The sequence below is a fragment of the Marmota marmota genome, unplaced genomic scaffold (assembly GCF_001458135.2).
Source record: "Marmota marmota marmota unplaced genomic scaffold, marMar, whole genome shotgun sequence".
NCBI classification, from domain to species: domain Eukaryota; kingdom Metazoa; phylum Chordata; class Mammalia; order Rodentia; family Sciuridae; genus Marmota; species Marmota marmota.
The window spans coordinates 13,183,204-13,198,152 of record NW_026000205.1 but is presented as its reverse complement, the minus strand read 5'-3'; the positions used below and the strand labels follow the sequence as shown (position 1 = coordinate 13,198,152).

Here is a 14,949-nt window from a genome sequence, read left to right as displayed (position 1 = left end):
GACTATGGCAGGGCTGGAAATGTTGGTATGAGGTTGAGGGCCATGAGACCTTTTGCAAGCCCTGAGATTCCCAGGACATCCTGCTCTGTACTTTCTCAGGGGACAGAAGCTGAGGCACCAAGGGATAGTAGCCAAATCCATCCCATCCTGTCTCAGGGTCTCAGTTTCCCCACCTGTAGACCAAGGTGAGGCTGTATGCACTCAAGTCATGACATTCACTCTGGTGACTTATGAGAAGAAAGATGATCCTGGCCAGGAATCCCTGGGCTCCCCTGAGGTTGGCATGGAGTGACCCAGGGAAGGGGCAGATGGAGCAGCTTTCCCTCACTGTCCCTCTTGGGCAGGTTGGTTCTGGGCTTCACTGAGCCAGCCCTAGGTCAAGCGTCAAGACCCTCAGATACTAAGAGCCTCCTCAGTGGCATCTCCTCCAGGGTCTGCCATGGCATCTTCCCAACTAGCAATGTGCGTGCCTCCCAGTGAGGTATGCCACCACCTGCCCCCATCAGGGTCCACCAGGGACTCCCCTGAGCACAAGCGAACAACCAGCCCTGTTTATTTGTAGGCCTTTTCAGAAAAAGCTAGCAGGGCAGTGCTAAGACAGGAAACCCCGTCCACCTTGTCTGGGCTTCCTTACGATAGGCCTCTAAGAGTCATATCTCTTCTTTCCAGAAAAAAAAAAAAAAAGTTTTTGCAAAAACACCTCCTCAATAAACAACATGTAAACAGAAACAGCTGCTTCAGTCTCTACAAATGTCTCATTGTGTCTTTAAGGGCTTGTCCGTGGCCGGCAGTGGGAAGGTCTGGTAGGGGCCATTTTCCTCCTCCTCCTCGGGGCAGCACTGGGGGTAAACCACGAAACACAACTCCTGGCCCCAGCGTGTCATGGACTCTGAGGACAGACAGAGGGGCAGATGGACCTTGGGATCTGATCCTTTGGGACAGGGGTGACCCCACCTCTGGACACCTCCCCTGGGCAGGGGTCTTCGGGGCGCTTTTCCCTCTTCGGCCACATCTTGGGGAGACATGTGGAAGGGGCTGGACCCTCTGTTACCAGATGAGCGTCTGGGAGACCCTGTTCTGAATCGGGATCCCAAGAGGGTCCCCTCTCCAAGCCCTGGACACTCAGCAAGGCCGGCGGCTCACCTGTGAGTCTGTGTACACACTTTGGTTTCCTCCTCCAGAACACTCCCAGGAAGAAAATGGGCACCCCTGTGAGGATGATGATGACGCCAACCCCACAGACCATGGGCTCCGAGATGAAGCTGAAGACCAGCAGGAATGCCCAGAATACCAGGTACGCCACCGGGACCAGCAGGTTCACCTGCAGAAGGACGGACGAGACTGCAGATGGTGCAAGATCCCCGGTGTCTCTCCTGCCCTACACCCAACCCCCGGGGTCTGAGGCTTTCTTTCCTGTCCTGGGAGCTGGGGCCTGAGAGGTCCCCCTTCTGGCCAGCAGCCCCTTGTGCTAGAAGCCAATACATGGGTTGACCAGTTAACCAAACTGTTGAGCCTTGGTCACTTTTTGACCTCAACACAGCTGTTGTGTGTGGATTTTTTTTTTTTTGCTTGCACTTGGCTGGAGTTCAGCTATTTTGGGGGGGTTTCACATTTCAGGCACTGAGCACTTCTCCACTTTGCTTTGTGTGCAAATGGGGGGCTTTTACTTTTAGCTTGGTTTACTGTCTTTTGCTTTCACGTGGGATGGCGGATGCTGTGTGACCTTGAGTAAGTTCCTTAGCCTCATTTTCTCTATCTGTAGACTTGGAGTATTCAAAGCACTCCCCACGTGGGGTCGTTATGAGGAGCAAATATATCAGTGCTTAGAAAGCCCAGCCTTCTGCAAAAGGTGTAGTCACTGTCACTGTAGTCATTGGCCCTGTCCCTGGTGCCCAGCTCAGACGAAAGGATGGCCCTGACAGTTTCTGGCATATCAGCCTACCTTTTCTCTCCTGGGCCTCACCTTGATGGGCCTGTGGAGTGCTGGCCGCCTCCAGCGCAGAACAAGCAGGCCCAGGATGGTGACGCCGTAGCAGAGGTAGTTGATGAAGGACACGTAGTTGATGAGTGTGTACGTGTCTCCCACAAGCATGATCACCGCGGTGGCCCCGCACTGGGAGAGGACCTGAGGCTGACAGCTGGCCTCCCACCTGCCTTCTGCCCTCCCCGGCAGCCCTGGCCTCTCCCATTCTGGCCTGGAGGTGGCATGAATCCCCACCCCATCCCCATTCTCCCTGGGCTGTCCACCACGGCCATCCCTGGCATTGTCCAGAAATCCCCCATTGCTGGGTGGCCCTGGCTCCACATGCTGCCTGGCCTGGGTCCCCCAACTTACACAGACAAGGAGGGCAGGGATAGGGGTGCAGTGTCTGACATGGATCATTGCTAGCAGGCTGGGCAAGTGCCCCTCTCGGGCTCCAGAGAAGCACAGCCTGGGGGTGGGAACAGAATGGGTAGGGGCCGTGAGCCCAGCCTCAGCACCTTCCTACCAGCTAGATCCCGGATCTCAGCTCTGGACCTCAAGCTGTCACCTCTGACCCACTTCAGGCCCTAGCAGCCCCCACAGGGCAGCTCTCACCCGCAGCTAGCCTGCTTCTTTCTTGCTGGCTTTACCTTAGGGTTGGGATCACACATTTGTTACTGGCAGGTCATCATCTCAGCTTTCCTTTCCAGTAGTCCCCAGCACGGTTCACAGACATCAAGGCACCTGCCTTGCCTCACCATGACAACCCCCTCCCCAGCCTAGTCACCTGGAGGAGGTGAACAGGTAGCCATTGATCCCTCCAAAAGTGGAAAGAGCCACGGAGACGGGCATGACCCATGAAAAGTAGCCCAGCAGCTTCTCCCCGAAGGTCTGAGTGGGCACAGAAGAGAGGCAGCACATGAGGCTGGGGTAGGGTGGGGCAGGGCTGGGGATCAGGCAGGTGCCCCCACTCACCACAGCCACTGCGTTAGAAGACAGCAGCTCTTGGGGTGACATGGCGGTGAAGTAGGCAACGTTGGTGAATGTGTACACGAAGGTCACCAGAGGGATAGAGATAAAGATGGCACGAGGTAGGTTCCTGGAGGCATCAGAGGAGGGAGTCAGTGTCAGTCCCTGGTGGGGGACATCTGGGGCCCAGGGAGGGGCCAAGGGACCCAGCAACAGAAGCAGCATTAAGTCTCATCTCCTGGGTCCACTGGGGGTGTTGGGGCAGGAGTGGGTACAGTACTGTAATTTGGGACATTGCTGTCTACCTTTCCTTCCACTCCTCTCTGACCACAGGCTGGGAGGAGAAAGAGCAGACGAAAGAGGAAGCCATGTCTATCCTGAGGGTGGGGTCTCACTAACATTTGCACATAAGGAGAAAACTGAATACAGCCAATATTTGCCTGGACAATCCTGTGAGTTCCCCTAAAGCCCAGTCTGCAGGTCTAGGGTCCCCCCGGGGATTCTCTATTTGTCTCAGCCCAAAGATCCCTGGCTGAGTATCAAATAGAGTCATTGGCTTCATTTGTAGGCACCATGTTGTGTGCATATGTATAATTTTGGGCCAAATGCAAATCACTGGATCTATTTAAAGCAGGACGATGATACTCTGTCTTTCTGAAGCCCAGCAAGGGGCTCTGATGCATCCACAGCCACACAGAATGGGACCAGGCTAGAACACAGTGTCCTGGCTTTCTTTCCAGGACTGTTCCTACGGGGCAGCAGATGACCAGTCTGAGCCACAGGTAACAGCAGATCTGTGCAGACAGGATGCTTCTCCCATTAGCTGGACCTACCCCTCCCATTAGCTGGCCAGATGCCTCACTCACTTTCGAGGGTCAACCAGCTCCTCGGTGACATAGTTGAGGAAGTTCCAGCCGCTGAAGGCAAAGGAGCCCTGGAGAAAGGCCAGGGCCAGGTGACCCACAGAGGGCGTCATCCAGAAGGTGAAGGCATTGCTGGGCCTCAGTTCCTCGAAATGTCCTGGGGGTCCAGACATCAGGGATCAGCATGGTCCCCCCCATCCCTGCCCACACCCACACCCTGGCCCTACCTTGGAAGATCTGGACAAAGCCAATGCCAATGATGAGGGACAGGGCCAGCAGTTTCCCACCCGTGAAGATGTCCTGGATGCGCGTGGCCCAGCGTACACTGGAGCCATTCACCCATGTCAGGAGCACTGGGGAGGGAAGCAGGGAGGACCTGTGGCTCAATGTGGACCACAGGCAGGTCCAGCCCAGGCAGCAGCCAGAATGCAAGAACATGGTTCTCAAGATGACACTGGAGGGAGCTGACAGCTGGGGGATCCCATCTGTCTGTCCCTGCACCCAGAGCAGAGAGCAGTATGGGGTATGGGGCAGTCAGCTGCTCTGGGGACAGAGGCTCATCAGGGGGCCACTCACTCAGGCAGGCCATGGAGAGCACGCGAGAGGCCGTAGCTGGGGGGATGCAGTTGGGGAACACAGGTTGCAGCACGTAGTTGGAGAAGGTCATGGAGATGACAGCCAGGCTGGTGGGGTACATGATGAGGACAGCACTCCAGAGCAGCAGGAATCTGGAAGGAGCAGAGGCCAGGGTGGCACAAGCATCTCCAGGACCTTTGGTCTGTGGGAAGTGGACCCTGAAAGGGGCCCTGCCTGTGTGTGTGTGTGTGGGGGGCTGGTAGTGGGAATCATGATTTATGTCTCTTTTACTAGAATCTTACCTCTGCAGGGGGCGCATGGTGGGCTGGGGGCTCTGTTCCCAGGGTCTTTGCCTGCACCCTTGGGAAGGTCTGCCTTTGTGTCCTAGGTCCTAGGTCCTGGTCTGCCCTTGAGGATGGGGAGTACCTTATCAGAAATACCAGAACTCCTGGGTCACTAAGCCTCCTACCCTTTCTTTGTACAGCCCTCCCTCCTCGGCTTCTGGGACATTCTAGCTTGATAGTCCTTCCTTGCTGGATGTCCCCTCTAAACTCTCCTCCATGCTGGGTGACTGTGGGTCCTGACCCTTTTCTCTCTCAGTGTTCTCTCCAGGGCCACAGCATGATTCTTCTACTTCTTTGAGTCCCAGCCCCTTTGAGAACCTTCTCCCTGTAAGATGAACAGCCACAGACATCCATAGGGGTGTGCATGCCCTGCCAGGGCTTCATGCAGAGTTGCCAAGTTCAGAACTTCTGGCCCAAGTCATTCAGAATCAAACTTTGTAACTTCAGCCTGGATCCTCCATCCAAGACCTGACCTCCCTGCACATGCCACACACACCACTGCAACTTGAGAATCTCCACACTGATCTCCCATCCCCATCCCAGGGACCACCATCTATGAAGCCTCTCAAGTGGGACAATGGATATCAACCTGCTGTATCCACCTAACCTTACCAGTCCTGAATTAGGCTCCTAAATGATTTTTGTATCTGCCTGTACCTTTAAGGCCCTTGGCAGGACTCTGGACAATTGCAACAACTCCAAATCCCCATCTTCTTCAAGCCCTGGTGCCTGTCAGGGATCTGATCTTACCTCTAGCTAGCTACAGCAGACAGTCTGCACTGGCCAGGCACCATGCCCTCTGTGCTTGCTCCCACCAAATGCCCTCGTCACTGGCCAGGAAGCTGAGAAAAAAACTATATTCTTTCTATACTTGGTGCAAATGTGGATTTTCCTGGCAAGCACCCTGTTCTCTGTTCGGTGGCTACTGCCTCTTGCCCACACCCTCGAAGCGAGGGTCCTCTGGGTCATGTCACATTTGAGGGGCTGTTCGTCTCTGCTTTGTGAGCAATTTGAGGACACGAACAGAACTTTTTATTGCAGCATCCCCAGCCCTTAACTCAAAGCAGGTGCTCAGAAAATGTTCATGGATGAATAAAGAATGTCAGGAAGCTGTGTGAGGGGGACCCGTGGCAGGGTCTGGGAGGAGGAGGATATCATGCTCCTCCCTCTCCTCATGGAGCAGATGGATTTACTAAAATCAAAGCCCTCCTTGCCTGGGTACAGCATCGTCTAAAGGTTTCAGATAGTAAAGGGTTCCTCCCTCCTAAGCAGTGGGGCTTTGAGGAATCTCTATGTAAAAGGAGACACAGAGAGGTCAAGGGGTCAGCAGACACCCATGGAGTGGGGTAAGCATAGGTGTCCCCACCTTGGTCTCAGAAGGCTACCAGACACCCCCGCCCCTTCTTTCCATCCACTTTCCTGTAATATGGGAAGTAGAAGAGGAGACTGAGGCCCAGGGTTCGAGAGCCGTCCTATTTCCGAGAAACTGTCCCCGACCCCACCAGAGCCCCACACTCACCCAGCCAGGCCCCCGAAGATCTCTGTGACGTAGGCGTAGTCCCCGCCGGACTTGGGGATGGCAACTCCCAGCTCTGCATAGCAGAGAGAGCCCAGAGCTGTCACGCCCCCACCCAGGACCCAGACGAAGAGGGCCAGACCCACGGAGCCTGAGTGCTCAAGGACACCCTTGGGTGAGATGAAGATGCCCGAGCCAATGATGTTCCCTGTAGGGGAGAGATGGGAGGCATCAGGCCTGGGGCCCCCTTTAGCAGCCCAGCCTTCTCTGGGGGGGTCCGGATACTGCATTGAGGAAGGAAGCCTGGGTGCTCCCTGGAGGAGGAGTGGGGTGGGGGTGCTGGAGACGTGTGGATGCCATTGGGCCCCTGGAACCCAGCAAGGCCCATTCTGGGTTCATCATCAGCCTCCTGCTCAGTCCCTGGCATGGGAAATGGCACCTTGTCCAGCCAGCCAGAGACAGGTCCTGAGTTCCTCTGTCCACTCTCCTACTCCTGCATGAGAGGGAGTCAGCAAAGGGAGGGGCCCAACACCTGAACCACAACAGGGTGGCCACTCCTGTGCATCTCCACATGGACCCCCTCTAGCTCAGGTCCCCAGTCTTGTCATGTCAGCCTCCGGCCATCTGTCCTCCTTTCAACCTGCTGCCTAGAGCTCTCCTTGCCTGAGCCAGGTGTGGGGTCCTCTGCCCACCTCACGGCCTCACTCTAGGTTTCTGTAGCTTCTATTTCCCTTTTTCCTATCAGGGAGCCCCTCCTTGACCTCGAACCCAGGCTGTGGACATAGACTCTGAAGAGATCATGTTTCTTTGAGCTGTTCACATGTTTCCAGTTCTGGGCAAGGGCCAGTGGGGTGAGGCAGAGAACTGGTGCATTTTCAGGGCTGGGAGTTGTCAGGGCAGGGATGGGTCAGGCAATGACAGCTGGTAGAGACTCTTGGCCCAGTCTGGGGTCTGTACACAGACTGCCTGCCATTCCCCTTGGGTCTGCCCCTGATTACACAATGTGAAACCCAGCTGGGCCCTGAAGGCCTGTGCCTGCTCCCTGCTCAGGCGGGAAGGTCCTCCTGCTGACCTCCCTAATCCTACCTGTAAAACAGGGTTGTTATGAGGGCTCAGGGAGACACACTATGTGAGGCCCCCAGCTCATTTACAGCTGTTGCCAGATGTGTTGCGTGCCCCTGTGTGGTCCCGTGCGTAGCTCCTGCCCCCCTCAGCAGTCACCCACTCTGCCTTGCCTTATCACCTCACGGCCCCACGCCCTGCAGGTGCTCAGAAGGCATGTGCTGAGTAAACTGATGGGTGACTACACAGCCCAATGCCCAGAGTGGCATCCAGACCTTGACATGAAGGACTAATTTCCTTGTCTGTGAAGTGAGGGCACCAGGCCCCACTCAGCCCTCCCACTGGGGGTCTCTGAGGAGGAGTGAAGGAGTTGCAGGCTCCTGAGGTCCCATGCAAATGGAATCTGCCACAGTTCTGTAAGGCCTGCCTTGTGCTTGGGCAAAAGACTCATCCTTCTGGGTCTTCAAAGGATGTGGGCAGAGGGGGCTGCTCCTGTGGCCTCCAGATGTCTGGGAGTGGAAAGGGGATGTGCCCCTCTGCTTCTTGAAACAATGGGAAATGTTCAGAGATGAGCTGTGGCCTGCAGAGCAGACTCCCAGGGCAAGTGAGACTCAGCCTCTGTTCAGCTCTGAGCTCCCTGGCAATTAGAAAGGAGTAGGGCTATGGCTGCTCACGTGGGTCTCACCAACCTGCAAATGAATCAGGTAACTTCACTAGAGATCTGCATTCGGGTCCGCCCAAGAGGAAAGAATCCCAGACCCACAGGCCACATGGACAAAAACAGCACTGGTGGGACCTGGGGCTCAGCGCCCCTGGACAAGGATTACTCCCACCTGGTGGGGCCCAGGGAGGGGGTCACACATCCATCAAGGCTGAGTCTGCCGCTCCACCTGCCAAGCCCATAGGCGGGGCTGGACGAGGACACGGCTGTGGCCTCCAATCTGCATTCACTCCTTGTCCACGGTGCTACCCCTCACCCCCGTCCCCGGTCGACACAGATTTCTAGTCTGGACGGCCACGAGAGCCCCATTTGGTTTTCTGGTCACATCCCAGGAGCCCTAAATACATCCAGATAAGGACGAAATAATTCCTGTGCCTCAAGCCCCAGAGGTAAGCTGCGCCCTTGGTCTGCTTCTTGGGGGGCAGGGGAGAGGGGCCACCTCCTGCACCCACCGTGATGGGCCTTGGGCCTGGGTGGGCTGTGGGTTTTCCAAAGGGCCTTTGAGTTGGCTCCATCCGGCAGCAGTTCTCAGGACCTGGCGGAGCAGGATTTGCCAAAAGCCAGTGAGGTTGGAAGCCAGCGGGGGCTGGGTGGCCTCGAAAGGAGCCGGGGATGTTGGAGCTGGGGGCATCCAGGGCCCTGAGCCACCCATCCCGTGGAGACCCCACCCCTGTACACAGCTCAGCCTGGCTGAGCCTCACAGATCTAATACTAGGGGGAGCCACACCTTGTATCTCACCTTCCTGAGCTGGGGTCTGAAAAGGGCATAGCATTATTCAGGTGCCAAGTGGCTGGGACTCAGATGCTGGTTTCTGGGGGTGGGTAGCGGTGGTGGCAGGGAGGATCACTATTGTTTTGGACATGTGGCCTTGGGCTACCATTCAGGACTTCTTCCCCTGTGGTTCAAAGGACCATCTGAGCAAACCAGTGTCTCTGAGGTCCTCAGGGGCCTCTCCCTGTGGGCCTGAAGAGGCCTGAAGTAACTGCCCCAGGCTCATGCTCAGGGTGGGCTTCATGAGTGGCAGAGGATCAGGAGGAAGGAGGATGCTGAGGACAGGGCTGGGACCAGGCCCTCGGGTGCTCGAATAGAGGAGGAACTCCTGGAGCTGCATGGATGTCACCCAGGTGCCTGCCCAGCTCCTCCTTCCTCAGATCTCCTTCCTCAGACCCTGTGTTCAGGCCCAGCAGATCTGCCTGATGAGGGCAACAGCAGTGGACAAGTCCAGCCCTTGAGGAATCCTACTCTTCAGGAAAAAGAGAAGCAGGAACTTGGCCTAATAGGACGTCAGGTGGGCCAAGAGATACTGCTGAGCATCTGTTGAGTGTCTGATTGACAACCAGAGGGATGCTGGTCTGAGGCCTCCATGTTCTTCTCTACCCAATGGGACACCTGGTCCCTGTTGGTCCTCCCAGCAGGCAGCTAAGCCAGGCGAGGGTCAGATGCAAGTTTCCCCGTCTAGCAGGCCTCCCTTGAGTCTCCTCCTCCCGCCCTTCTTCCCTGAGCCTTTCCTGGGTGGTTTTTATCACATTAAGATGTTTGGCCTGATGGGGCTTACCCGGCTCCTTGGAGGATTGAAGAAAGGGCCATTGTTCCCTGCGGGTGCTGCTGTGCGTGCTGACCTATTTCTGAGAGGCAGCAGCAGACTGTGGAGGTCGCAGGAGTGGGCCACGGAGGTCTGGTTGGTAGAAGGAGCCGCCTGCCCGTGGGGTGTGTGTTGTGAGAATATACAGTCCGATTCGGGGAGGGGTGGGGAAGTCAAGCCAGGCCAGGACACTGGCTGCAACCTTATCCCTAGAAACACGGAGGAGTCAGCCACGTGACCTCAGATCAGTACTGCCCTTCTGAGACTCAGTTTCCCCAATTTCCTGGTGGGGCCATTGGACTAGCGGGCAGCAGAGAGCTAGTCTGACCCTGACTTTGGCAGAGAGGATGCACCTTGCACATCTGTATTGGGCCCAAGGAAACACTCTGCTCAAGGCAGAACATCCCACTCTTGGGCAGCCCTCTCTCCAGGTCAACACTACGCACAGCAAGCTTCCATTGGCTCTAGAACCTGAACCCTGCTCCACTGTCACAGTGCCAGGAGAATGGCCAGGAAGGGCTGGAAGACCATGGAAATGGCTTATGGATCCCACACTGTCATCCACCTTGGAGACCCCACCCAAGACACTTAGTCTTTCCTCTGGAGACCTGAGTCCCACGGACCCCCAACACCCTGGCGTGAGCAGCCAGAACCCTACTGAGACCTGGGTGAAGCCTGTCCTCCAAGTACACAAATGTCCTTGTGTCCTCATAGTAAGCATGTGTCAGGTACCTCCCTGGAATGACAGATGCTCCCACTGAGGTCTTGGTAGTACCCCAAGGCAGTGAGTGGGGACATCCAGGACGTGACTAGAATCACTAATTTGCTGGCAGGCACCTCCAGCCTAACCCACTTTCCTGTGGAGAGAGGGGATGAGCAGAGCATAGAGCCTCTGCCTACATCAGTGCATCCTGCCTAGCTTAGGAAATCTTGCCTGTGCCCCACCTCCAGGCTGAGTCTTGTCATGGTCCCCAGTGAGCTCCACATTGCTGAATCCAACAGTCAAGCCCTAGCCCACATCTTACTTGACTCATCAGTGGCCTGTGACGGAGCAATCACCCTCTTTACTCCGCCTCCTGACCCTTCTACCTGGCTGGTGGCTCTTTCTTGCTGGTCCCTTTTCTTGTCTGACTTCTAAACACTGAGTGGCCTTGATCATTCCCTTGGTGATCTCATCCAGCCCCCTGGCTTCTGTTGGCAAATCCCAAATTCATATCCCTGCCATGCACCGTTCTACCAAACTCAGCCTGTGTACCAAACAAACAGGCATCTCACACTCGACATGTTCAAAACAGCTTTCCTGACTTTTGTGTCCCCTTTCCCTGAACCTGCTCTTCTCCTCATCTTCCCTGATCAATCAGTCAATAACAAACCATCCTCCCAACTGCTCAGACCTTGACCTATGTCATCCCTGACCTTTCTCTTTCTTCCACACCCCACACTCAGCCCCTCCACAGCTGCCACCCTGCTCTGAGCCACCACTGCCTCTTGTCCAGGTGACTCAAGTGGCTTCCTGCTTGGCCTTCCTGCCCTCACAGAGTCTCCTCCATAGTGAGTGCAGTAAGTCATCCCACTCCTCTTCTTCCAAACCCTTCCAGGGCTCCCACCTCCTAAGGAGAAAAAGGCAAACTCCTATCACTCTTTGCGAAGCCTCGGACAAACCCCACCCACCTCCTCACTCATCCAACCTTCCACCCTGCTCCCAGCACTTCAGGTCCTCCTCCCGGCTCAGTTGTCTGGTCTCAGTGCTTCTCATGACCCCTTGGCCACACATTTGGCTTGTGGGTTCGTTTGCTGTTGGTATGTCTGCTCTAGGAGGAGAGGAATTCATCCTCTGCCTTGTCCCCTCTTAGGTGGTGCCCAGCACTGCTGGATAAATGAACGAATGTATCAAGGGTTGGCAGGTCCCCATCCTTGTGGTTGGATCATCCTGTCCTCCAAAAGTGTTCCAGAATGCCTCAAGGACATGTGATCCTGGGCAGGTTGCAGCCTAGGGTCCTCAGTTTCCTCATCTGTAAATGGGGTGTTGGTGACATGTGGATAGACTCCTATGTAGTTTTATGTCTCTTCTGGCTCCTAATGAGGAGGGGCTGGGGTTCTGCAGAGGCCCATCCTCTCTGAGCAGCCCAGCTAAATTCAAGCCCTAGAGACCATGTACCAGGACCCGACAGAGGCTGGATGAACTGGGATTGGCTCCTGGGAAGATGAAGTTTGTGAAGTTACTTCCTGGAGTCCCTGAATATACTTGAGCCTGATCCCCAAACACCTACATGAACTGAACATCCAAGTCACAGGAACAGAGTGGAGGAAGAACCTGGTCAGCAGACCCAAGGTGACCCCTCTGCCGGGTCTAGGCACATCTCTTCTTTGGTTATGGATCACGTGAGGCAGATGGCTGAAGTCCCTAAGCCAAGATGAGAGGCCCTCTATGTACCGCTGCCAGAGAGACCCAGCGTCCCTCCCCATCTATTTGTACCTCCATAATGGAGTGGAGAGCTCAATCTACCTTGTTGGATGAGCCTGCAGCTCAAGCCCCAGCCTTCCCCATCAAGGGCTCTGAGTCTGGCCCCAACTTTGCTCAGCTCGGTGTGAAGGGCACTGAACAGAGGGTTGAATCCAGATCTGGTTCCAAATCTTGAGCCCACAACTTGCAGCCATGTCACTTAACTTCCAACCTCAGTTTCTACATTTGTATAATGAGTACAAAAATTCCCATCTTGCAAGGTGGGCATGAGAATCAAAGGAGGAAAGGAAGAACGTGTTTTTATAATGTAAAAAGAAGTGATTCTCTGAACAATGGTTGGATGTGATTGTGCTGTCCTGCACAGTCCTGCCCAGCTGGCTTGATTTACTCTGGTCTGGATTAGAACCCCCTGCAAGCTTTGCTTGTTTTTACCAGCTAAACGTATTTCAGGTGGAGTCTCACTGCTGCCTAGAGCCAGTTCTTCCATATCTCCTCATTCCTGAAATTCTTACTCTTCAGCCTGGGATGGGACAGAGAATATAATAAAGGAGGGAATTATAGGATCTCCTGGGATGAACTTTAGACGTTTGGGAAATCAGTTAAGCGACTGCTAATAAACAAGGATAGATTATAAAGCAGGATATAAGTTCTGAAGATGTGGAATGGAGAGATGGGACCCTTAGTGCCCATCTCAGTTTTCCCTTCCTAGAGAACAGAGAAGGCATGGGCTGGAGCAAAGCTCTAACAAGTACTCCGACCCAATTCCCAGAACCAGTCCTTCTTTCTAGCAGATAGTCAGAAGCACCTAGGCCAGGAAGCTCCCAGGGCCAGGTCAGGGCCAGCTCCTGGGAGATAGGATTCTAGGAGGATGCAGGAGAGACAGTGGAGCCACCTGCCTGGGACTGTGTTCAGGGGCAACTCTCAATGTGAGGGCAGGGCATGGCCAAGAGCCAGACTGCAGCTGTGGCCCTGGAGCTTCTAATATGGGGGCAGAGCAGAGGAGGTGAAGACACTAGTTCTGCCCCGTTGAGCCCCTCAAACTTCCTCCATCTCCAGGAGTCTGAGGGTAGAAGGGTAATGGTGAACAAGCAGCTCCCACTGACTGGGGACCAGTCACAGGGGGTAAGGCCCCAGGAATTCATCCCCCAAGCCTATATCTTCTGGATGCAGGGAACAGAAAATGTCCCTCAGGAGGGCTCAGAGACACTTGGGCTGAGTTAGCCCGGTTCCCAGAAGTAAGTATTCACATCTTGGGACAGAAGGAGAAAACTCCACCACCCTGCCTACCCAGAAGCCCCTTTGTGGAAGCGGACAGGGCACTGGGGGCACACAGATCCATGCACAAGTGGAAGCTGGGGCCAGCAGTTCAGGCCATGGGCTGTCCGTTGAGATACCAGCCAGGGAGCAGGTGGCCCTTCTGCAGGGTTGGTCTGCCCACTACTGTCCCCAGCCGTGGGCTATTCCACTTCCTTTCCCTGGTTCCAGCTGCCAAACCTGGTAGTAATTTACATGCTCTGAACCTATTTTTCCTCTGTGCAGGCTCTACCTGTCCAGCCTACCTGCAATTCTGCCTGCTTTCCAAGATGAGATCACTCACTCTGCATGGTACCTGGACCCAGCAAACAGTAGGGATTCACCATGACCCATAACCCAGAACTTGCCCAGCTCCTGCACTAGAGGCAAGACTATAGTCATCATTTCCATTTCATAGAGCAAATGGCCTTGCCGAAGACCCGAAGACCCATAGGGAGGTAAAGGAGGATTCCAGCGGTGGAGGGGACCCACAACTTCCTGAGCTGCAAATTTTCAGGGCGGCCAGGGAGATGGGAGCAAAAATCTCTGAACCTTGGTGCTCCCTGCCTCGGCTTTCCAGGGGTCCCTGTGAACCAGACCCGTAAGAAAGCCAGGAGATGGGGTGCCCCTGGTTTGGAGCTGCTTGCATGCCCCCTCAGCCTTGGCCCTGCAGTCCAGGGCACCCACCCGCCTCGGGCCCTGCTCACCGACGATGATGGTACAGGCGCTCACCAGTCCGATCTCCTTCTTGAGCGCTACCCTCTCTGAGGCGCCAGGGCCCGGGCCCGGGCCGGGGGAAGGCGAGGGCGCAGGACCGGTGTTCCCGCGCCCGCTTGGCTGTTGTATGTGGCCGGTCATGTCGCTGTCCCGCCGCGTCCCGGCTCCCTGCGCTGCCCCGTCTGTCCGGCGGACTGCCAGTCCGTCGGTCGGTCTGTCTGTCGGTGCGCTCGCAGCCCTCGCAGCCGGGACAGCGCCCACAGGCGGGCGCATGCGCTGGCGCGGGGCCCAGACTTTGGTCCCCCCAGGCCGGAGGGGGGCCAGGGAGGGGCGGAAGGAGGGCCGGCCGGAGCCCCCTCCCCCACGGCCCTTAAAGGGAACTTCCCCTCCCCCCCAATCCTGGTCTGGGAAGGAGAGAACTTGAGATAGACCTAGGGAGAACTTCCCAGTTGAGTGAAAGAAGGAGCCAGCCCTCCCATCGCCTCAGTTGCATCCAGAGGTTGTGTGGGGTGGAGAAGAAGAGCTCAAAACCAAAACCATCCCTGCCCTCAGGAGGCTGAGGAAAGGCTACAGTGACAGCTGTCTGTATTATTGGGAACCCACTGCATGCCAGCGCTCCGTACTCCCTACATTCAGACACGCCCCCAATTAGTGTGTGTGTGTGTGTGTGTGTGTGTGTGTGCGCGCGCACGCGGGGGTGTATGTATGTGTCCATTCTACAGGTGAAAGCTGAGGTCCAGAGACAGGTACCCACTACGGGGCAAGTGACACACTTGAGAAAGGGTGCAGACACACAGCCTTTCTCGTGCCTTCTTGGCCTCCAGGTGTTGATGACTGTGGTAGGGGTGGCGGCTGCACCCCATAACTCTTCTGGGTTG

General features: G+C 55.7%; 1 protein-coding gene across 2 annotated transcripts; it reads right to left on the bottom strand.

Annotated features, from left to right (window-relative positions):
• Positions 1–529: 529 nt before the first annotated feature.
• Slc7a10 (solute carrier family 7 member 10) lies at positions 530–14,361 on the bottom strand. 2 transcript variants are annotated; one of them, XM_015496925.2, is made up of 11 exons: positions 14,062–14,361; positions 6,235–6,439; positions 4,372–4,523; positions 4,023–4,148; positions 3,799–3,952; positions 2,939–3,062; positions 2,751–2,854; positions 2,336–2,432; positions 1,964–2,113; positions 1,144–1,321; positions 530–889 (listed from the first exon to the last, which is right to left on the bottom strand). In XM_015496925.2, the coding sequence occupies exons 1-11, from the start codon at positions 14,342–14,344 to the stop codon at positions 756–758; spliced, it is 1,707 nt and encodes a 568-aa protein (XP_015352411.1). In that variant the 5' UTR covers positions 14,345–14,361; the 3' UTR covers positions 530–755. The 2 variants fall into 2 exon arrangements, with proteins under 2 accessions (XP_015352411.1, XP_048646931.1); XM_048790974.1 differs by lacking the exon at positions 2,751–2,854 and having other exon boundaries at positions 14,062–14,317.
• Positions 14,362–14,949: the final 588 nt, after the last annotated feature.